At 41.0% G+C, this 24,493-nt stretch overlaps 1 protein-coding gene across 1 annotated transcript in view; it reads left to right on the forward strand.

The window, feature by feature from the left end:
• The window catches only part of PTPN14 (protein tyrosine phosphatase non-receptor type 14), a 71,179-nt gene that overhangs the window by 37,808 nt on the left and 8,878 nt on the right, over window positions 1-24,493 (forward strand). The window contains exons 7-17 of the mRNA XM_036380952.2: window positions 1,862-1,950; window positions 3,524-3,611; window positions 4,274-4,356; window positions 6,692-6,749; window positions 9,997-10,075; window positions 11,726-13,215; window positions 15,635-15,778; window positions 16,800-17,018; window positions 20,074-20,202; window positions 21,130-21,364; window positions 23,320-23,483. Coding sequence (XP_036236845.1) covers window positions 1,862-1,950; window positions 3,524-3,611; window positions 4,274-4,356; window positions 6,692-6,749; window positions 9,997-10,075; window positions 11,726-13,215; window positions 15,635-15,778; window positions 16,800-17,018; window positions 20,074-20,202; window positions 21,130-21,364; window positions 23,320-23,483 — 2,778 coding nt within the window. The remainder of the gene's footprint in view (window positions 1-1,861; window positions 1,951-3,523; window positions 3,612-4,273; window positions 4,357-6,691; window positions 6,750-9,996; window positions 10,076-11,725; window positions 13,216-15,634; window positions 15,779-16,799; window positions 17,019-20,073; window positions 20,203-21,129; window positions 21,365-23,319; window positions 23,484-24,493) is intronic.

A 24,493-nucleotide genomic window follows, 5' to 3' on the forward strand; every position in this document is an offset into this window, starting at 1 on the left:
GATGTGTGACCTTATGGAGCACATGCTGCCATGATAAAGTTGTGCTGAAAAACTGAAAACCACTGTTCCCAACATGACCCATTTCTTTTTGCTAACCTACCCAGACACCATAAGTGGTGGATTGTGAGTGGTTTTCCTGCTATTTAAAGATAACTTGGAATTTAAAAACAAACCCAAATGCACACTAAACAAAACAAGCTCCCTGCTTGTTTTGAAGTCAAAATTGATCCTTTGGCACCAATCTTAGAATTGGCCTGGAGGGGAGGAGCTGAATGGCAAAAAACTTTCAACCTACCAAAAAATTTTGGAATGTTCATTGTCAATGAACTAAATGAAAGCTCTCCTCAAATTCATTTGGAATAATGCTGCACACTACTGCAACAGATTTCTGTGTTGGAAGTGTCATTAGATATTATTGCATGTGTCTGTAAGGTAAGTATGAACAATGGACTGGGTGCTCTGCAAAATGGCAGGAAGGTGTTAGTTAGCCTTGCATCAAGGAGCAGCATGCTGGCCATGGACACAAACAGAACTGCATTCAAAGGGGAAAACAAAAGGTTTCTCTTTTTTCCCAGGTAGAAAATGTTGTTAGAATTACCTGGTTTTCTTTCCATGTGGGTATTTGTGTGTATACACGCACACACGTAGATATATGTACTTGTATGTATACAAATGCATACATTTTCCCCCATGTATTCCCAATCTTTTTGCCTTGTAAAACTCCCTGTGGCACAAGGCAGAAGAATGTGTTATCCTCTAATCAGACTACACTGCTGTCTCTCAGCTTGTGGATGAATATCCAGCCATGGTTTGTTTGCAAAAGGCCTAGCACTCAGTAGTTAAACAAGTGCAGAAACTCCATCGGTGCCTTCTGAGGTTCAAGCACAGCAAGGCCAGGAGAACAGCTCTAACCTAGTCTATTAAAATGCAGGGGCACCTGATGGTTTGTACAGTGTGTGCAGGCATATCCTTTCTTCTAGCCATGCTTTCTAACCACACTTGTGGTGTTAGAGTGATTTCTGTTTACCACTTTAAAGTGTGACTCAATTTCTATATATGCAGCTGAGGGGGAACTGTTCTTGCTTGTTGATAAATGTAGAAAAACCTCTTTGTCAACAGTATTAAGCTTTTGTAGCAAAAAAAAAAAATAGGAAAAGGTTTTTTAAGAAAACAGATTGCAAAATGGATCAGGAGCACATGGTTTTTCAAACAGGAGCCTGCAAGGAGACATGGGTAGGTGCAAAAGTAATAGGACTTCTTAGAGTCCACTGGTTTTGCATTGTTTTTATGTGGTGTGTGCAGTTGAATATTTAACCCAACTACTGAAAATCGATAGAAGATATAGCTGCATAGAGATGAAAGTACTTTTTGGGGTGACATGCTGTGAATTTCTACATGGACGACTTAAAGGAGGAAGTGTGAAGGGTAGAGCTTTTGAGAGGGATTCCATCTCCAGGTGTGGTGTTCTGAAATCTGTACATGTTTTAACAGATGTCTGGAGAAACACCATGACTGTGAAAGAGAGCTACTGCTTTTGGTATTCCTACAGGCTCTAGATAGTTGCAATCACAAAGACAGGTGGGATATTATACAGTGAATGCCAGTTTGTGGTCTGCATGGTGTTTGGAGAGGAGAACTTGGAGGTCATTTATCCTTCTTCTGTTCTCACTAATCAGCACAATGAATCCACTTAAGTGCTAACTGCTCTTAAATAATGAAAATCAGAGTCCAGTCAAGCTGCAAAATATAGGTTGGTCCTGCATCCACAATGAAGGGCTTTTCTTTGTACTTCAGCATGCATTCCTGTAAACCTATTGACCAGAGTATTTATTAAATTAAATTTATTATCCTTTCTCTGCAGGATAACCATGGAAATGACATACACCTTGGTATTTTCTTCATGGGCATCTTCATAAAAAACAGAATTGGAAGGACAACTGTGATCTATAGGTAAAAATGAGGGTCTTTTATATTATTATCCAGAGCTGTATGTGTGGGATTTTTTTCCTTACTTGCATATGTGACTGTAATATCCTCTAACTAAGGAGTAGTAACCTTGCTGTTTTCAGGATTGGTCTTGTGGCCCAAAGAGAGATAAAGAATAATTTCTGATGTCTGTGAATGGGTTGGATGGCGAGAAAGTTGTAGTAGCCTGTCATGTATCTTGTTCTAGTTTACAAGGCTTTGATCCCTTTTCTTCTCTTGTCTTTGTCTTCTTCTTTGATGCTTCTGAATACAAATCTGTTAAACCTCACAACTGGCAGCCTGGGAGCTCAACACTTCTGAAAATCTGGTTGCCACATTTAGGTGCCCCACTAAAAAAATGTTCAACTTTCTTATTCTGTGATTTTGAGAATCAGGGCTGTGTCACTCTATTGTTTCTTATGCAGTTTATTTTGGTTAATAAGAATTAGTTATCCATTAACTTTCTTTTGTGGGTTTGTTCTGTATGAAAATGTTGCTAGAAATCTCCATGGTTTCAGGGAGGGATAGTAGCTCGTTGCTATTCTTCTAGTGGGTATTTTTATTACTGTTGCTGTTTACTTGAAGTGGATTTTTACTAATCCCTGTGATTAGAGTAGGAATTTTGTGCAGCCTTAAAGTTGTGGGTTTTGAGGTGCACTGATTTTCAGTCAGTAGCTAAGGCTTATATCAGACTTCAGCTGGAATTTTGGGGGAGGGTTGCCTTAAAAGAGCTTTCATTAGTCAGCTTAAAAAATGTTAGTGTTCCCTTTTCCCCGTAGCTCTGGTTTTGCATATGTAATTTTGAGAAGGAATTAGATAATCCTTTAATTGGGCCAGGTGACAAAAGCAAGAAGTTTCTTTACATGTAGAAATGAGAGTTAGTGCTGGGATTCTAACTCTCTGGAAATATGCACTGCAAGCATCCTGCCATGACATGAAGAGGAATGCATGCTGCAAACAGAACAAACAAGTCCCTTCCATACCCGTGGATTGCATGCAATGTACGCAAATGTCTGTCAGCTATTTGTAAGAAGATTATAACTCAGATCTTGGGCAACCTCACAATTACTTGGGAAAAAAAAAAATAAAAAGATTGCAAACATAAGGCCAGAGTATTAACATGGTATGCATAGCCTACATAACCATGTTGTCAACTTAACCTTCTTTAGCAAGAATTAGCGCTGAATGAAAGGTGGAAATGGCATTTGGGGAGGAATGACACTTAAAATAATTCTGTTACATGTCACCAAAATCAATCAGTTCCAAAATGCCACAGTTCAGTAAAATGGTTATCATTACTGTGTTTTCAATGTGTCTTCTATTGTGGGTCTTCAAATTCGTATTTTTAAAGACAGCTTTTAACTCTCCTGCTTTGGGTTAAGAGCTGTTTAATCAGAACCTGATTTCCTTGTTTTCCTGACCAGGTTTCTTCACCAAAAAGTTACTGAAAACCTTTCCCATAAAATGAGACTGATGTTGACTAAAGGATTCTTACTGTGTTTGTGAAATGTTTGAATGTATGTGTTGGCAAACTCCAATGCATTTTTTTACTCTGCAGGTGGAATGACATTGGGAATATTGCTCATAACAAGTCTTCAATTGTTCTAGAGTTGATCAACAAAGAAGAGAATGTACTCTTTCACACAGTAAGAAAAAGATCTGATCAGTGTCATCATGAAAGCTACTTACGTAAAAATAAACCTTTAAAATTCTTTTTTCCCAGAGAGGCTCACTTGCATAACACCACCCCCCTCACATTCCTGTTGTACTTTATGCAGAAAGAGAAATTAACTTCATTTAGCTACTAATTTCTGTGTTTTCTTCCAAGCATCCTGAAATGTCCTGTGCTGGGAAGTCTGCAAAAAAACTGAAGTGCCTTTAGAATGGCATAAATACAGCAGCATAAGTAGAAACTGGGAATGAGCTACCATATGTGTACATACTGGAACTCAGAGGGCCATGAGGATGTTCTGTGCTGTGTAAAATCACTCCACATCTCCCTGAACCAAGTCCAGTACAGAAACTGGACCAGCAAGCTTGAGCCATTTTATTGCTGCAGTCCCCCCATACTGTGCCTTAGCAGTGAAGTGGCAGTGTGTAAATGCACACCACTGGGTTTCAGTAATCCTATGCCATCAGTGCTCTTGAGACCACTAGATGTGTTCTTGGGAGCCAATTCCATGGTAGACCACGGAATAGGCCATGGGAGACCTTACCCAGCATTCCTGCAACTGGATTTTAAAAAGCTTTTGTCACTTCTTGGTAAAAATAACAAAATATTTTTTCCTATTTTTTCTCATTTTTAAAGGATGATCTTGAAAATGCTAAATATATTTCACGTCTCTTTGCATCAAGACACAAGTTCTACAAACAGAACAAAATCTGCACAGAGTGAGTACTCTTGCTTCACAGTTGCTTTCTGACACCTTGCTTTGGAATTGGTCTGAATTTTGGCATGACTGGTTTTGCTTGGTTTTGGGGATTTTTTTCTTTTCTTTTTTTTTTGGGAGGGGGAGGTGATGTTTGTTTTTGGTTTTGGATTTTTTTGGGTTTTTTTCCTAGTCACGTATGTCAGTTATTCTTCTCCCCTTTCCCTTTTTTTCTGGTTTTGTTTTAACCAACAGCAAGGACAGATGGTTGGGAGCCTTGTGAGCTTTGGTGCTCCTCGTGCAGCCAAATCCTACAGGGATCCAGGGAGTCTTGAATTGGAGGTCTTGGTGTCTGCTCTTGATAGCCTAGAGTATTAGCCTAAACTGGAGTGAAAGGTGACATTGGTCAGCATGTCAAAATGTGAGCTGTAGCAGCAGATGCACTGCCCATCCAGCAGATAAAGGTGCTGGAGAGTGGAGGCTGTCATCTTCTAGTTTGGGCAGGATGATTTATCTGCCTCTTATGCATGCTGAACAAGGAAGGACACCTGGGTGTGTTAATCTGCGTTGCTGTGCTGCCACAACACAGCAGAGATTGTAAATCTAAACCTGAAGTCTCCTTTAGGCTCTGGTTTGAGCACTTTCTTAGAAACTGGCCTTGAGCTAGTCCTCTCACATAGGTGGATTCCTTCTCACTGAAGGAGGAATTCATTAGGCTTTAGCTTTAATTCAAAAGTCTGTTTCTTAGCTGAGATGTTTCATTTTTACCAGCACACATTTTCAGATTGAGATAAATTTGGCTTTCAAAAGGTTAGAGTTTTGAGAAATTTTCGTGGCGTGCTGGGCATGTATAACAGAGAACATTAAATTCTTGCAAAACTTACCATGAAGAAGTCTCATCTCTATCAACAACTCTAGTTAGAGCTGGACATCCCATCTGTTCAGCTGGGTAATGCCATCTGTTGGAAAATAAAGCCAAAATGGTGAGGGGAAGATTGGAAGGTCTTTCATGTGTGCCCACATTATATTGACATATGGTGAGTTAGAGCATAGGAGAGTCCAGAGAGGTGAACTGCTTCAAGTGATCTTTTCACTTACAGAAAAGAGATGTTGGTTAGATTTTACATGTTGCTTACAGTTCCTGGGAAGTGAGTGAAAGACTGGAAAAGACATTTCTTAGCAGCATATAATGGATTTCAGTAGTCCAATACTAATTTCAATTTTAATGGTTCCAGAGGGATTGAATTCAAAGGGAGCTCCTGATTGTTTTCCCTGTGACAGTCAAGAAAGAAAACAAAATACCATAGTGTGCCACCTTGGGATATTTCCCCTTTGAAGCTGTGTTGGGGTCAACAGAGAGAACTTTCTGTTGCCAGTCACAATCCAGACTGCAGAAGCCATAACTTCTGATCATGTTTCTTACTAAACACTGAACCATAAGTATGTGGGTCCTATGAAAGTGTTGTATGTAGCAAATTCACAGGCCACTTGCAGATATTTGGACTAATAAAGGTAGGGGATGTCACAAAGTCAAAGAGGGAAATAACAAGTTTCAATGTATTTTGGTCATTAGAACTGCTCTCCTGACCATGGTCTCATGTGGTATAAGCTTGTGTGCTAGAGCTTCAGATATTGATGACAGCATATGCCAGTGTATGTTTTCTAGCCAAATAATTTTCCTGCCCTCTGTGTTAAAATGATAGTTGTTTGTTTTCCTGTGTGCCTTTCCTCTAATTGCACATAACATCATTCACCAGATCAGAAACTGTAAGAGGACAAATTCCACCTTTCCTCTCTTCACGTAAGCACTATATTTCTACCTCCTTTCAACTTGTTTCTTTCCCTTTCTCGTATTTTTTTTATCTCCTACACTCCTTGCTCCTTCCACTGCACCTGGCTACTCTAACATTGTATGTGGCTCTGCTAGTATTGTCTAACCAGATGGTTTTTTTTTTCCTTTTCTTCCTGATCTGTGTGCATTGCTTTGGAGTGATTGCTGTCAATTTCATAACATTGTCCTTGTGTTAATGTTCACATTAAGTCACCTGAGATTGTACCTGTCTGCCATGTTCAGTTTTTTACTTAAGAGACATGTTGAATTCATTTTAAACCAGAATTTTTCTTTCTTGTGTTTCCATGTGAGCCGAACAGGATAATGATCAAAAGGCATGTATAGTTTGGAATGGGAACATTTCCTGTATTTAAAGGAGAACCTGAATTATTTTCATTTATCCATATATCTGAAAATCTCAGTAATGAGCAATATGAACAGATTCTTCACATCTTGTTTTTCCCATTCATTCTTGACTCAGAATTGAGATATTGTGGTTTCTATCATTTCTCTTTTTCCTCCACAGACAATCAAATTCTCCTCCCCCTATCCGACGACGGCCAACCTGGAGTAGGTCATCTTTGGTACGTGCCACTCTGAGGTCTTTAAGAATATCTATACCATTTCTGATGGGATGAGGCATTGTGTAAGATGAGCAACTTTCTAAATTTCAACTAAGCCCATTAACTCATTTCTTGTTGGCAATATGATTGGAATGAGTTTCAAGGGTGTGACTGCCCAGATTGATTAACTGGATAATATCACCACTGAGTAGTAAAAATTACAGTCTTCAAGGCATTCTATTTTTATTTGCCATGCAGAAACTGAGCATCTTTTCTGCTGCATTGAGGTTATTTCAATATGTAGAGAAAATAATCCTCTAGAAAGAGTTTGAAGTGTCTTGTTCTCTGTGCATCAAATCTAGTCATTACAAAATGTTACATTTCACAGTTCTTCAATCCTCATGTTTTTATATAAAGACTACTTACAATTTAGCAGCTTCTTGGGTTAGGACCCTATTTTATGTGTAAAATTACCGTTAATTTAAGTTAAACTATTAGAATCAGTCAAGATTGTGATTCAGAGTTTTTCTTAAATTGTTTTTATTTCTATTTAACTAATCCCCAGAAACACTATCAATCTGACAAAACTGGGTGTTTTTTCCTGAAATATTTAAAAAAAAATTCATATGTTAGTCTTTTTTTTTTTTCCTCCTGTCCATTCTAAAGAAACTCTTTTTGGATTAAATTTTAACATCTAGTATGTCAGTATTTTTTCATCTTATTTAACCGATTCTGAATTTCTGTAACAGTAGCACTGCTGGTTCCTTGGACAGAGGGCAATATTATCTCTATGCAGGTTGCCAGTTTTCATGTGTGGTATAAGTTGTACCTACTTTGTAGACCTTTCCAGAGTGAAAAGTCCATTACCCTATTGCTGCCTGGCAGAAAGGTGATGTGGGCAAGTGTTTTCTTGACATTTCCCCACAGTGTGGTTACAGTTTGTGAAAATGTTCCAAAATTAGGCTTAAGCAGGTACTGATTTTAAGATAGCTTTATCCTTGCAGATTTCAACGCAGGTTATTTTCCTATGTGAATGTATAGAATCCATTAGATCTAAAGTTGCACTCTCTGTGTCCCAGGCACTGGCAGGAAAGCTGCTGTAGCTGCCTCCAGGTTTCTTTGTCTTTCCTTTGTTAAGGTGTCATGATGCAATACACAGGCTGTGTATTGCATTCTCTGTAGCATATTTACAATATTTTTGGTATCTATGAGTTAGAACCGTGGAAATAACTATGAAAAAACTGACGGTGAAAAAAATGAATGGTACTTTGCATTTTTATGCTACAGCCTCTGTAATATCATGAGGGGGGAAAGTGAACTGCTTTCTAAATTATATGTGAAAAATGGAAATCTGCTCTTTCAAAAGAAAAAACAAATCGTGCTGACACTTTGTTTTAAGCATAAGCATGCAACAAGCTTTAAATCCCCAGAATCTCAGGAAGATCAAGAGGAAGAATGTGGGCTCATCAATTGAAAAAAGTGCACTGGGCTGCTGACTGCTCACGGTGAACTTTCAGCTGCCTTTTTCATAATTGTTCTGCTAACTTGTTGGAACAGTTCTCTTTGGGAGGAAAAAAAAAGCCCTCCTGACTGTTTTCTGAACTGCACATACCTTCATACACCTACCTATTCATTTGTCTTGTGTAGCAATAAATCAGTAGGCAGAAATGGGAAGTGAAGTGGAATCTTTTGGGTGAGGCTCTGCCATTTCACTAGGCATCATGTTCTTTGCTTTCAGATCAAGACCCTTTATATGGTTTTGGCATGGTTTCTGCTGTCTCTTTTTCCTGTCAGACCACCCAGCAATGTTGGTTTTCAAAAAAAAAAACAAACCCTCAGTGTAGGAGATCTTAATATAATGGTATGTTTAATTACCTGATTTTTAAAAAAAATAAGTCATCATTAATTGTTGTTCTGCAGACCCCAGGGTTCTCTTTTTTCAGAGGAGGCAGATGGGCCTTAGAAATAAAAATTCCAGATTTCTTGCAGATACCTTTCATAACATCTATCACAAAGAAAACTGTCTGCTCCAGATGTATGCATTCTTAGTAGAAGTCACTTCTCTTTCCTTGCACTTTTTCTCTGCCCTCCATTTCATTTGTTAGGCTTTCCAGCACCAGCTCCAGCTCAGCTCTACTAAAATTGTCAACAGCAGTCTCCTTGGCCCAGGTTGTTCAGTGAGACTAGGGTTTTATACCTTTGGAAGCAGTTCTTGTAGCAAAAATACTTCTTGCTGTTTTCGAGCTCTGGCTTAACACAGCTATTTTGTATGCAAGAATTCATACCAAGCTTGGTATCTTTGATTCTTATTCCTTCTCACCATTTACATGGAAAATGTAAATCTTACCTCTTCCCCACCCCCTCTTTGCTAGCAAACTTGCAGGGTGCTTATTTGGTGCATGTGCACACAAAGGCAGATTATGTGGGGTTTTTTGCCTTGGGCATCCACAGTATTCCTTAATAGTTTGAACTACGTGAATCAGCCTGGATGAAAAGCCCTTATTCTGCTGCTAAGGAGGACACATTCATGAGACAGGAGTGTCTTCCTTGTCTTTCTGCTTACTTCATATATTGAAATATGTTTTCATAAACTTTGCTCAGTGTCACCAGACAGGACATTGCAGAGCAGGTGGCAAAGTAGAATTGCTAAACACATTGGTTTACCAAGAGACAAAGCTGGGGAATACAGCATCAGCTCTGATTTATTTTCTGTAAATGATCCTGCTGATTTAATACTGAATTGCCCCATCTGGGATTTGCATTTAAAAAATTCTTTCAGTGCAGGTTATTGGAGTAAACTCGAATTCATTATCTAAGGAATTCAATGTTTGTGTAATTTACAGAGTTATTTTAAATCCATATGTGGTCTTATTGCGTGTATAACAGTGTCCTAAATCCTTGAATTTGTTCCATGTCTGCTTTTGTCCTGATTAGATGTCTGTTTTGTTTGGGTTTAATTCTTCAAGGGCAAGGGCTTTTAATAAAAATGTGAAGAATTTTAAAAGAGCTGAAATTAGGGATGTTGTTTTCTGAAGTGGTTGAGAACTCTAAACTGGTCAGTTTTGGACTGGCCAGTTTAGATTAGTAACAAAATTTAGCAAGGAATTTACAAAAAGTTATTCTCTGTTCTATAAGGAGCTGCCAAGATGTGTTTTTGGCTGGGTAAGAAGGAGCAGTATTCAGTGGAAAGGGCACAGAACCATTTTTCCTGTTTCAGTTGCAAAAATTGTGGCTAATGCTTTTTTATTTCCTTGTGCTTTTATTTCAGCCAAGACAACATCCTTTTATACTGCCTCCTATGCATGTCCAGTGTGGAGAACACTACACTGAAACACATAATTCACAAGGTACTTAGAGCATATATTTTCCCTTTAATGTACTTCAATTTTATGTGTATGCAAAGAAGCTCCTAAGCCTTATATCCAGATTTATAATGCCATCATGGTCAAATGGGAGCTGCTGCTGCAGGAGAACTAGCAGTTTTATAGTTAATGTTGCAGTAAGTCTTCTGTTTGAAGTCCAACTCCAGTTTTCAAATTTCCCTAAAATATCTGCGTGTGATTATATGGACCTTAAACTTGGTATTCCAGTTCAGTGAACTGAAAAAATAATTTCTGAAGGGAGTGTGATGGCTGTACTCAAAGGCAGTGCCAGCTGGGGCCAGGGAGAGAAACCGAGTGAGGGAAAAGGAGACAGCAAAAAGCTTTTACTGTAGGAGAAATCATAATGTCCTGTTCGTGAAACTGTATCTGTGGACAACCTTTTCTGCCGATTTTTCACCACCATCTGCCTGCATTGTTAGCCTTACAGACACAAGGAGGGTTAACTGTTTTCACACCCATATTTGACAAATAAATTCTTTAAGAGGTTGTGCCAGGTTACTTTGATCAAGTCTGGGAATGGAGCCCAGTCCCTAAACAGCTTGAGTCTCACACCCTTAACCACCCCACCTTTTGGAATACACGTAGCCAGGTCTGTTAGGCTGCTGTTCTTTGCAATTCATGAGAGGTGCAGCTGAAGTACTCTCAGCAGCAGAGGAACTCTCAATCATACCTGTTAATGTTTTGGATTGTGGGGTCTGACTATTTTTAAGGCAGAATTTGGTAAGTTTTGAAAGGAGCCATTTAGTAGAGTTCCTTGCATACAGTAGACTTGAATTAGTGGCTACTACTGTTCTACTGTGAAGGTGAGGCTGTGAAGAATATTTTCAATTTTAGAAGAATTGTAAAATTCTCTTAGTTTTACAAGAGACTTTTCTACATTTTCAAAGAACTAGCTGATTTCAAAGTTTGGGAGTACTACTCTTGTCTTACAAGATTTTCAACAGGGACAGACTTGCAGTAAAGTTGTGATCCAGGATATGATCTTTATTGTCTTGATTTCCTCTCAGGGCTTTGCTGAAGCATTTAACATTCTATAGTGCATCTGCAGGGTGGTTTGTTGTTTGGGTTTTTTTTTCCTTTTTTTTTTTTTTCACTGAGCTTTGATCACCCAAATATGTCTTCAGATCTTCAAAACTGTTGATTGGTCTAAAGTAGGATTTCCAATTTCACAGTTCTCTGCTACTCTAAATCTCAGACAGCCATGTATCAACAGAAGAGACAAGAAAATTTTTCAGGTTAACCATATGCTTGCAGTGCTGGAGTCTTAAGGTGCCAGCATCAGTGAACCCTTTCACGATGCTAAGGGAGGAGATGCCCCTTTATTCTTCCTTGCCACCTCAGGCAAAAACACTTCCTCTCTTTCCCCTTTCATGTTTCCCACAAGGATCTGAACTACTACCATGTTTTGCTAAGTGTTGGGAATGTTTATGTTGGTAGCTTTGCTTTAGTTTTATTTTGATGGCTCAAAGATGCTCCCAAGACCAAACATTCCCTGCACTTGTGCACTAAGCTGTCTCTGTACTCACTGGTGCAGACAGCATTTGAAGCTTTGTTAGCAGTGAATAAGTCCTTGTGGGTTAAAATTGTCAACATTTCTCTCTCTGCTCTACACAGATAGCATTTTCCATGGAAATGAAGAAACTTTCTACTGTAGGTCTCAGACCAGTTTGGATAGGTGTCCAATGGACTTCAGCTACTTGAATGGTAATGGACCCAATGGGAGTGTATGCAGTGCCCACAGCATGAACTCCCTCAATCGCTCACAGAACTTCATCCAGGCATCTCCAATGTCCTCAAATCTGAGCATCCCGGGGAGTGACATCATGAGAGCAGACTATATCCCCAGCCACAGACACAGTGCAATCATTGTCCCGTCTTACAGGCCAACTCCAGATTACGAAACCGTGATGAGGCAAATGAAGAGAGGGGTGATCCAGATGGACAGCCAAAGTCAGTCTTTGAGGAATCTCAATATTGGAAACACACATGCTTACAACCAGCCAGAGGACCTAGTTTACAGCCAGCCTGAGATTCGAGAGAGGCACCCTTACACGATCACCTACGGGCCCCAGGGGGGTGCCTATAACAAGCCCGTGGCCCCGTCTGACCAAATGAACCCCAACAATGCTGCCCAGAATAAGACGGCAGCCAGCGCCATATCCCACACAGTCAGCACCCCAGAGCTGGCCAACATGCAGCTGCAGAGTGGCCAGAGCTACAACACCACCCACATGCTCAAGAACTATCTCTTCAGGCCCCCACCTCCGTACCCGCGCCCACGCCCCGCCACCAGCACGCCCGACCTGGCCAGCCACCGGCACAAGTATGTCAGCGGCAGCAGCCCCGACCTGGTCACCCGCAAGGTCCAGCTCTCGGTGAAGACCTTCCAGGAGGACAGCTCGCCCGTGGTGCGCCAGTCGCTGCAGGAGGTCAGCGAGCCCCTCATGGCCGTGAAGCACCACGCAGCCGTGAACAAGCGCCACAGCCTGGAGGTCATCAGCAATATGGTGCGCGGCATAGAAGCCATGGCCCTAAAAACTTTAAACGCCCCCCTGCCACGCAGGAACACTCTGCGGGAGCAGGTGCAGCCGGAAGAGCCGGTTCAGATGGGCCATGAAGTTCAGCAGGTCCCTCACTACCACCACAAAAAGACGTTTTCCGATGCCACTATGCTGATACACAGCAGTGAAAGCGAAGAGGAGGAGGAAACACAGGAATCTGTGTCCCGGATAGCAGCCCTCCATGAGAACATGGAGTACAGTGCTCAGCTGCAAGCTGCCTTGGCTAGAATACCAAATAAACCTCCTCCAGAGTACCCTGGGCCTCGTAAAAGTGTCAGCAATGGAGCGCTGAGGCAGGACCACATTAGCATTTCTGTGGCTGTCGCCAGGGCCAAGGCCATGAGACCGGGGCCTTCCAAAGCCATCAGTGTCTCTCGAACTGATCAAGTGGCAATAAATGGGTCTTCGCTGGGGCCCTCTATCTCGGAGCCTGACCTCACCAGTGTGAAGGAGCGGGTCAAGAAAGAGCCGGTCAAGGAAAGGCCTGTGTCTGAAATGTTTTCTATCGAGGACAGCATTATAGAAAGAGAGATCATGATGAGGGTAAGTGCCTTCCTCTGTTGCGGTGGCTTCTTGGAAATTAGTAATCACACGGGTCAACTTCCATTCTAGAAATCTGTTGGGTCAGTAAACTGCAGGGAACGTGTGGGTGGGAAGCTGTGGATTTGCTTAAAGCTGGGAAATGTGATATTAAGTGCCACATACAATTTGGTTTTGTGGGCTGTCAAGGGGGTTGATCCCATGCACTGCTTGGGCTTGTCTGTTGCCTCAGCTGTGGCTCTTTGGCTGGTGGCCAGACCTGTGTCTGACCCAGCTGAGGATGCCATCGCCCTGGCAGCAGTGCTGGCTGGAGATGGGTGGATGGCAGGGCAGTCATCTGGGGATGAGGAGACTGATGGCAAATCCCCCCTTGATGCCTGCTTCCCTTTAGGATTTGAGGGCAGGGCGAGTCTGGAATGCTGTGATGGGTGGGAGGTTATGTTTTTGGCACTGGTGTTTTATTCGTCCTTTGCAAACGTGTCAGGTGAAGTATCACATAACATAATGGCAACTCAGGGTTTTTTTCGAATGATCTTTAATTCCCTTCCTGCCACTTTATGTAACACAGTTCTCTGAATAAAACCCTGGTAGCCCTAGAATATGGATTGTCGGTTTTGCCAGTAACTGAGGAACCGGATATCTAAATAGAGAAGCAGCAGATGTAGAGGCTGTGTGGTTGAGCATCTGGATTGTTTATTTTGTTAAAAATGCACTCAAGTATGAGAAGTAGGGTTCTGTTAAACTTGCAACAAATTTAAAATAAGAAGTATTTAAAGGCAATGACAGAAATATGAGGGGTGCTTATCCCTTAGTGACCTACATGTATACCTGGTGTAGTGCTGTAAGCAGTGCAACTGCAGTCACTGAAACCCAAGTGTATGCTGTAGTTCTCATTTTCAGCACTGAGGTCTGAAACAAAAACAATTCCTGAAACAAATTAATAAAGCACCTATATGGTCCAAAGCAGAAAAGAGTTTGTAGTGTACTAGATCAATAACTCGCTAGATTTAAATACTACTGTGTATTCAAAGATGTTTTCTAAACATATCTGTTGATGTTCTTGTCCATTGGGAATCCTTATGCTGATGTAACTGTTAACAGTACAACCTGAGCTACTAAATTGCAACATGGCGACTGAGTTTAGCCCTTGACAACTCCTAAATGTAAAATAGAAAGTAAAAAGAAAAAAAAGGGAAGTAAAGGGACAGCCATGGCATTAAGCTTTTAAGGCGGTTTCAGCCTAGATCAGGAACCTTGGCATGTGTGGACCTTTCTTTTGTCACAGGAATCAGGTGTTATATTAATGGTACTTTGGTGACCTTGATCTGTTAAGCACAGACTTTCTTCTGTTTCACCTTTGAAGTAGTAAAAATTAAATAAAGTTCCCAAACAAATGGAAAATACTTGCATTTCCCTGCTTTCAGGGAAAGAAAGAAAAGCTGGAGTGGGTTTGGATGTTTGTTTTTTTGTTTAGTGCTCTGGAGGAACTCAGTGGTGAGGAAAAAGCTCACAAGGTTTTGAAAAATCAAGGCATATGCATATGTCTGAGGGCATTCAGGTTCCATCATGTGTTTCTAGGAGCTGAGCTTGGCTCATCTGGTGACCACAGCTTCCATATGTGTGCTGAAAACCAGGCACATTCCTCCTTCCAAATCCAGCAGAAAGAGCTGTTAGGGAAATGGAATGAAATATTCCTAATTTGGGTGCTTCTGGAGATGCTCTGTCTTTTTTGATGCTTCAACTCCCAGTGGCATAAGGAGGAGGCAGCAGGATGAATTTAAAATTCATGCTCTGGTTGGCCATGTCATACCATAATATGATTCATGAATATGATAAATAATATCCCTCCCTGGCTGCTATTGCGTTCAGTTTCTGGGACATGCAAGCTCAGTTTTTAGTGCAGAATATATCATGGGTGCTGTTTGAAACACCATAAAAGCTAAGTGCATCAGAAGACTTCTCATTTTAAGCATTATCATCACAGAAGAGAAACAATTGCCTGTGTTTTAGTGTTTATTGTTATAGATTGAAATTATTGCTTTTCAAAAGATGCCCCAGGTATCTTGGCTTCAGTAGTGCTACTTTAACGTAACAGGGTGATGCTTTGTGTGTCCTGCATCCAGCATAATATCTGCAGGAAAATGCTTGAGATTGTATTTGTGTGTCTTTTGATGGCATGTAAACTGTATTACATGCTGGGATTGCTTCTTTGAAATTAAAATTCTGTGCTCATGTAGGAGCAGGCCTTTGAGGAATAACAGGAAGAATAGAGGTTGTATTTGAATTTACGATGCTAATGGTGATCATCTGCATTCCTTGGCCAGAGAGTTGCAGATTTTGGAGATTAAAAAAACATTCCAGCATTTTACTGGCATTATAAATAATCACACAGAGATGAAAACGTGCCTTTTCTTGCCAAAAGAATCTAGAAAAGCAGAAGATGGCAGGCCTGGAGGCCCAGAAGAGGCCCTTGATGTTGGCAGCACTAAACGGACTCTCAGTTGCTAGGGTTCCAGTGCCGGAGGACAGCCAGGATGAAGTCACCAAGGTGCCAATGGATGAGAGGGTAAGATGGAGCCTCACGAAATTTTGCTTGTTCTCTTTGTTCCCAGCAGCATGAAGTATCTAAAATACTAAAATCTGATTTAAAATATGAAAAAAAAATTCTCTTATAAGTTTTCAGAGCCATTAATGCAAAAGGTCTGTGGCTAACACTGTATGTCTTTGAATGGAGGCAAAGAATCAAATGTCTTGAACATTTACTGAAGTCAGTGAAAATGGAGGCTGTTGTGTTTCACCTGACTGTACAATGTCATACAAGATTAATCTGTAAATATAACACTTTGCACATTTTTCACTTGGTTGGGTGAAATGCTGCAGTGCTCACCCACAGAAACTGTCTTTCATGTTCTGATACAGGTAAGGAGTTTGGTTAATGTCTCTAACAGGATTAATTTCTTAAAAAAAGAAGTTGTTTGCCTCCTGATGTTTGCACACACGGGTGTGTGTGTGTATCTGGAATTTCAGATATTAAAAACAGTTGCTGCTGTTAAGATTTGAGAAGCAAATTTGCAAAGAACCTTTCTGGTTTTCTGGATAGAAATTTGCAGCCTTGTGTTGTCTAGTACCCAGGGAGTAGAACTTCACCTCCACCTTGTCTCTATGTGGAATCGTGTTCAACCACAGGCATTGCATCCTTGTGAGTTAGGCAGTATTTTGAAAATGTGGGCCACATCACACTTCTTGCAGTACAATCTTTTTCCTGGAAAAAAATTAAAATATCTATTATGTTGAAATCATATATTCATACCGAAATTCTTACTGCACCAAGATTATTTAGCGCAGGTTTGCCTTTTATGCTATCAGTCTTCAAAAATGTGGAGGTGGAATGTAAAATTGTAAAATTTGCCAGTGGTTTCACTTGGTAGAAATAAGTGTGTCATATTTCCTCAGATAACTGCAGAAGAAGTGAGTGAGAGAATGCTGTGGCTGTGTATTGGAATTCAAAGAATGGATGGATGGGTCTAGTGGTGAATGCTGTTCCCAGAAGCATTAATGGGTTGGTGGTCCTTTCTGTTAAATCCTAGTGCAAAATCTTGAGGAGGAAGCTGGAGGAGGGGATGGTGTTTACAGAATACGAGCAGATTCCAAAGAAGAAGGCAGATGGGATCTTCACCACTGCTGCCCTGCCTGAAAACACGGAGCGCAACCGCATCAGGGAGGTCATTCCTTACGAGGAGAACCGAGTGGAGCTGGTGCCAACCAAAGAAAACAATACAGGCTACATCAATGCTTCACACATAAAGGTAAAGGCTTCCTTGAGTTTGGCTTGCCAAATGAAGGTGTGCTAAAGCTTTGTTTGCATTTCTGTCTGCACAGCAGCATCTTCTGTACCTCAGGAAAAGGTTTCTGAAAAGGTTTAGGGTGCATTGTTATACCTTTTTGTGTTACTGTGGGCATCTCTAAAGTCTCCTATCAACTGACATGCATAAGTTGATTTGATGCTGGAGACTGGGAAGTCAATTTAGAGAGGCATCCTGGCTTTTTTGTGCCCACCTCTGCCAGCTTGTTGTGGAAGGACTTTGCTGGCTAGTGTAGGAAGAGGTGCCATGTTTCTCAACCATCATGAGAATGCATTAGATCAGCGCCAGTACCTGTAGTGTGATAAAGCAATGTTTTAAAGTATGCACTGACCTTACCAACAAGATCCCTGCATCTCTGACTGGGAACTGCATTGAACTTCATATTTCAAATTATGTTTTGAACAAGAAACTTCAGATTTCTTGTTAATTCAATGTAGAAATAATTAAAGATACAACCTGACTGTTTTTACAAGCATGGTCAGTTTTAACAGTGAACTATGCTCCAGTGACTGCAGATGCTTGTTTTTCTTTAAGCTTCCAGCAGTATTTGCAAAGTCCTCTGTTGGCCTTTACTGTACCCTGAGAGAAGTAACAGAAATCCTCTGCATCAGATGACAGATATTGTTGTAAGAGAGGATTTTCTGTGTTTTCTCATTGTCAAAATCCAAATTAAAAAGAAATAATTCAAAAATAATGAATAAAACATCCTGTTAAATTAATATTTTCCTTGAGTAAAAGCCTTTTTAAAGTTTAAAGAGACTTGCTGGCCTTGGCTGTGATTTACTGTGTTAAATCCTGGTGATTCAAATCTGAATTTTTTATCTGAATAATTTCTGAACCAGGATCCTGGCAGTTTGTCACTTCTCTGCATAGCCTGGTAGGAAGCAGATACTGAGTTTTTGCATAATCAGACATTGCTATGATGATGAATTTCTGAGACCCAAAATTTCTACCTCATAGTAGGTGGAGAAAAAGAAGATATTCCTAAAGGATGCTATTTTCCCTGGCTAGTTGTGGGCCCACATTTTCTCTTGTGTGTTGCTGTTGGACACAGACACATCTTTGTCCATGGAGCACCCAGGACCAGGCAGCAGTGCTTTGATGCCTGACACAGGGCCTTGGCAAGGTTTCCCTCCTGCACTTGGAGCAGCGCTTTCAGAAGCCAAGCAGATGTGCTTTTGCTTCGAAGGTGAAATTGCATCTGTGAAATTTACCTCAGCAGCATAGTGTGTGCCTGTGTTTTCAGCCCAATATTTAATTTTTAATTTCCTGCAGTTAGGGCATTAGAATGCAGTAAACATTCCAGGCATCCCATTCCTTTCAGACTATTTATGGGCCTTTCATGTCATGTGCCAGGAGGCTTGGACCAGGAGTCAGTAGACAAAGAAAACTCCTCTGTCATCCTGATAAGATCCATGCCTGGAGGATTCCAGCTCCCACTGCTTGGTCTGCAAGGCCCACAGTTTAACAATAATTCTCTGCATATTTACCATGGATCATTACTGTTAAGATACAAAGGTCATCATCTATACCAAAGAGAAAAATAGTAATTAAATTTATGAAGACTATGCACATGGTTCTTAAGAGCACTTCATCTGACTGACTGTGTCAGGTCAGTATTGACTTAAACAGCTCAGTAAGGCTGTACTAGCACTCCTCAGGGCTGTGCAGTCTGTATTAATCATCTAGTACAAGAACTTAAAAGTCTAGCACCCTTGGTCTTGCTGTTTTTAACCACCATTCAAAAAAGAAAATGCTGCATAGTATGAAATAAAGAAAAGGAGCTGTTGTAGAGGGTAAAACAGTTTTCAGTGAAGTGAGAAACTTGTTATCATACAAAAACTATGTTATTTACAGGTGTAAAACCCCAAGCATCTCAGATTAATGAACAGTTGTTTGACTAATAAATAAATTGATTTTATTTCTGAGAATGTATTCAAAGACTTGTACCTCAAACACAGTATGTGGTTGAACCTGTCAGAGTTATTGATTGTTCCTCGTAGCGTTGTCTGCCAGTACATTGATATTTATGGATGTGTCAGCATTTTTGTTGTAAATCTTCTTCTCTGGGATTTATAACTTCAGGAGAAGTGGCTCTGGGCTAATAAACAGAATTAGGAGGCCTTAGACTAAGAAGGAAAAATATTTCAACTTTCCAAATAATGAGTTTGGCTGGTTCTTCTGGTAAACATATTTTTGAAATGTTATGTAGTAGTTCTAAAAGCACTTTGTTTTTGTACCAAAAATGTTAGAAAAAAGATTCTGTAAGCTTTTTCTGATGTGAAGCAAATTGTGTAATAAAATTATGATTTTTTTTTTAATACAAAAGTGATTTTTTTTTAAACTGCATCTGTCAGTTAAACGAAGCAGTGTTTTATACTTGGTAACTGCAAGGCAATGCTGGCTCTATTCAGGCCACTTCAGAATTTACAGTCTGTAAATCTATGTGTTAATGCTTTGAAAAGAATTTCATTACCTGTCATGCAAATACACAAATACTTCTGTAAGATGTGGTTGGTAAACCAGTTGTGTATTGGGAAATAGATTTACATGACTACAGCTTTGGGTTATTTTAAATTTATCATGGTGTTTGAAAGACATTTGATGTGCTGCATTTACTCAGTGGTAGTTTTCAGGTTCTGAACTGAAAAACCCAAGGTGAGTAAAATCCACAGATTTTTTATTTGGTTGGTTGTTGGGGTTTTTTTTGTCTGTATGATCCAGATGCAATGGCAAGAAAGAGGGCATTTAGACCAAAGCTTTATGGTTATGGGCATCAAGACAGGACATGGAAGCACTGAAGGTTAGCACTGAAGGTTATGTTTTGTCAGATTTGCTCTTATCAAAATGATGATTTTTGTTCACAATTTTAACCAAAAGTAGAAAAACAAAGAAGTAAAGATTTCACTGTAGTTCTTTTGTTTAAAAGGCAGTTCTGGCACAGACACTGCTGAGAATTCAGGCACTGACTGGTTGTTTCTTTTTCCCTTTCTCCCAGGTGACTGTAGGTGGAGAGGAGTGGCACTACATTGCTACCCAAGGGCCCCTGCCACACACATGCCATGACTTCTGGCAGATGGTGTGGGAACAGGGGGTGAATGTCATAGCCATGGTCACAGCTGAAGAGGTATGTGAAATCACAGAATAGTTCTTTCTGATGTGAACCAATCTCCTATTATCATCACTTCCCACTCCAGTAACCTGTTTTTCCTATCAACATCCCCTTTTCCTCTGGCTCTGTTTGAACATATGCCTGTACTGCTCTCATACTATACTTCCTAACTTCCTGACACTCAGTTTGGCAAATGCTGAAGTGAAACAAGCAGGAGCCCTCCTTCCCTCTGCTTGGGCCAAGCCAAACAAAGATGTTTCCATTGGAATGTGAGAGCACCGAACTTGCTCCTGGTTAAAATGACAGAGATTTCCACACCATCCAAGGCCAATTCTGTATACCATCACTCTTATCAGCTGAAAAGAGAACAGAAGCTGTTGTTTCCATAGAAGTGTCCATGAAAAAAAAAGGCAAAAAAACCCCAAATAAAAGCACCCCACAACTTTTTATTCTTATGCCAAGCAAAGCAGTTATTCCTATTGTAATCCAAGAGCTATGTGCTATGTTGTAAAAACTGGCACATGTTGTTAACTAACACCGCATTCGGCTTCGTGCCTGGCTGCTTTCAGCAAACACAGGGAGTAGCAGAGCACATCAAGTCACTGTCCAGTTCCTAAGGCTGATCAAGAACAGACACTTAAAAGCTGCTGAAGAGATTCTCCTTCTAATTAAAGGAGAGTCTTCCCCAGGAGGAGAATATTTACCAAGGTGTTTTAGGCAGCTGCTGTCTTTTGTCACAAGACAAGAGTCTTCAAGTAGTTTTACACTTAAAAATATTATATGACTGAGAGTTTTCATGGGTATTTTCTTAACTTTGTGGGATGCTCCTTACTCTTCCAATGCTTTAAAATAAGAATATTTGGTTTATCCAGAGAGATTTACTCCCTTTGTTTGTAGAGAATTGCAGAAACTAATGGCTTTTTGTCTTGTTTTGTTATCAAGGAGGGAGGAAGAAGTAAGAGCCATCGTTACTGGCCTAAACTGGGCTCTAAGCACAGCTCAGCCACCTATGGGAAGTTCAAGGTGACAACCAAGTTCCGCACGGACTCTGGCTGCTTTGCAACTACTGGTCTGAAGGTCAAGCATCTTCTCTCTGGGCAGGAGAGGACAGTGTGGCATTTGCAGTATACTGACTGGCCAGACCATGGGTGTCCAGAAGAAGTCCAAGGCTTTTTATGTAAGATTCCTTTATTTTGCATGATAAATCAAGAAAAAGATTGCTTACACTGGATTCAGTTCACTGTACCTAGTTACAGCTGGGACTGATATCAGGTGGTTGCTGTGGTATACACAGGCCTCAACTAGGTTATACTTTGCTGCAATTTGGAGGAAAAAAAAAAAGAAAAAGTGATATTCCAGAGGTAGGAGCTAAAGTGATTAGCAGGAGGAAAAATCCAAGGCAGCAGCAGTGCCAAAAACTCAGGAAATTATAATTAATGGGGTACTTCGGTTGGTTGATCTGTTGGTATAACTTACTGCCATTTCCTAACTACTTAATGAATGCAGGAGATAATAGGCTGTACACAAATGTGATTAGAAAGGTCTGAGTGAGAGGATCAGTTGCTATTGAAATAAGGTGCATCTCCTCCAGTTTTACTTTTTGCAAGAGAGCAGAGGGCTCTATCACACATGCAGTGCCACCCTTGTAACCACAGGTACCCAGGCAATGCTCAAGGGCCTCCCCAATTACATATGGTCCTATGCTGTTCTGAAAATACAGCAATTATATTCATCTGTAATGTGTCAATAACACTTCCTGATTCTTACCAAGTAATAAGCACTCCCATATTAAGTAACAGGAATTCAACTAGTATTTAACTAAAGACACATCTCTGGCAGTACAGTGGGGAATGATGCAGAAATCTTTAAATTACCACTGAAGGAGTCTGTACATGGTGTACTGATGTGTTGGAGATGCCTGTCATATTAGTTCCTGAAAGCTTTGCAGCTGCAGTGTTGCTCTGTGGCAGCCAAGGCCTCTCTCAGGAAGATCCATTATTTCCTCTTCAGTTTTGCCACAGCTCCAGTCTTTAAGTGATGCATTCTCCTGTGCGTGGTACACACTGCATGTAAATAGTGCATCCTCCTTTCCCCAGATCTGTCACCAAGGCAAAAAATAAAAAATGTCATTTCAGCTTCAGCAAAAGAGTACCAGGGAATCTGTCTTAAGGAAAAGCTATTGCCCAATTCCTTGTTTGTTTCATACTTTGTTTCTCGTACCCTGTAGCTGTGTTTGGGCATGGCAGTAATTGGAACCTGATTGTCCCCATTTCCTCTCTCCCATTGTTTGCCACCACTTGGAGTCCCATTTCCCTGTGTGCATTGAAATGCAGCTTTTCTGATGTTGGTAGGCCTCCAGCCCCATCCTGCCTGTGGGGAGAGGACAGCTGGGGCTGCAGTGCCCTGACACCAAGGGTCGGAGCAGGAGAGCTTGGCTCAAGTCTCACTTCCCACTTGGAGTGCTGGGAAGCCAAGTGAGCTTTCAGCATGTGAGGTTCTCAGCGTGGTCTGACAGCAGGATGTGTTGAATGATGCTAGGACAGCCACACAAGGCAGCTGTTCCTGAGCCCCTAGCTTTCTTCAAATGGCTTCAGGGAAAACAAAGCAGTGATCTCCCAGAAGGGCTTGTAGCTATTGAGAAACAAACCCTGAGCAGAGAGAGGGAGGGAAGATTCTGTCAGAGTCTAGAAGAGAGAAGGAAGAGAGGAAACAGGGCAGATGGACGCTTGCTTCCCATGTGATACTGGCTTTGACAGGCAGTAGTTTCAATGGGACTTAGCTGTTGTTTTGATCCCAGCCTGTTAATAGCAGGAATTGCTGTAAGTAATGTCTAGAATCATCTGCTTAGGGGACCTGGAGATTTGCAAGGGGGAGAACAGAATTTAATTTTTTAAAAGAACTATTTAATTTAAAGGAGCAGACTCCCAAGTAATAATTGACACCCAGCTGGTACTTGCTGGATGCAGTGCTGCTCAGTGCACCCTGGCCAAGATAATTATTATGTTGTAAAAAATGTAAGTTATTGCCACTTTGACAGAGAAGAACTTTTCCACACTCTTTCCCCCTCCCCTCCTAATTTTTACATTTAGAGATGTAGATGTTTGCAGCCTTGCCTGCTTTTTTCCCTTGCAGCTTACCTGGAGGAGATCCAGTCGGTGCGTCGGCACACCAACAGCGTGCTGGACAGCAGCAACACCTGCAACCCTCCCATCGTGGTGCACTGCAGTGCAGGCGTGGGCAGGACAGGCGTGGTCATCCTGACAGAGCTCATGATTGGCTGCTTGGAGCATAATGAAGTAAGTCAGCTTCCTTTGCAAACCCCCAGCTTATCCCTTGGCTAACTGGCTACCTTCCTCAGGTTGAAATTAAAAGCCATTGAAGTGCTTTTTTTCTGTTACCTCTGTGAGCAGGACAAGGACCTTAAATGTGATGGGCAAAGATTCCCCATGGCAGGTTACTTGCTGTAGTTTTCTGTATAGTTGATATTATTTTTTTATTAGAATTATTTTAATATATTCAAAGTTAGGGCCTTCTTCCCTCTTTTAAGAATTTAGTCTAATCCATACCTGTATTTAATTAAAAGTCTAGAGACAGTGTGTTTATAAGCACTACCTGAGAGAGGCTAGAGAATAATGTCCTTGCTCTTTTAAAGGAAGCTTTCTGCTCTCTAAATTCTCTCCTTGGGCTCCTTCCTCTCTCTTGTAATCGCACCAGGAATAAAACTTAACTGTGTTTTAAGAATGAGTGTATTTATGTATTCCTGTGGAGAATAGGGCTTTAGGGTTGCAGCCAGCAAGCATTATGAGTAACACAGTCTGAAGTTAGGAACAAGTGCCCCAGTAGAGCAACCATGGGTAACAACCTAATTTTCATCTGTCACTGGGAAACTGTCTAGGAGGAGCATCACATCTTGACTAACAGTGTGCCACACAGTTTGCATGACAGCTGTGGAAACCAGGGGTTTCTCTTGCCAAAGAAAATGCTCTAAGACCAAAGCTGCTTGTAGAGATAAGAATGCAGTTAGAGTGACAAACAGACATATATCATCTGCCCCTTCCAATAATCAGCCACTGGGTGAGTTCAGGAAAGACTGAGGACTCCAGCAGCTCATCATTCTGGAGTTACAAAACCCCTACAGATCCTGGGGTCAGATCAGCTGGGACAAATCTCCAACTCTGCTTGGGCCTCACTGAAGGTGAAGCTGTCCTGTAGATATATGTCACAGGTGACACTTTGTTCTTTTGCTTTATATGTGGGGTTGAAAGGGAAAAGAGGAGGTATCCTGGCCAAGAAAAGGCCCATGGGG

This window comes from Molothrus ater, chromosome 3, assembly GCF_012460135.2.
Source record: "Molothrus ater isolate BHLD 08-10-18 breed brown headed cowbird chromosome 3, BPBGC_Mater_1.1, whole genome shotgun sequence".
NCBI lineage: Eukaryota > Metazoa > Chordata > Aves > Passeriformes > Icteridae > Molothrus > Molothrus ater.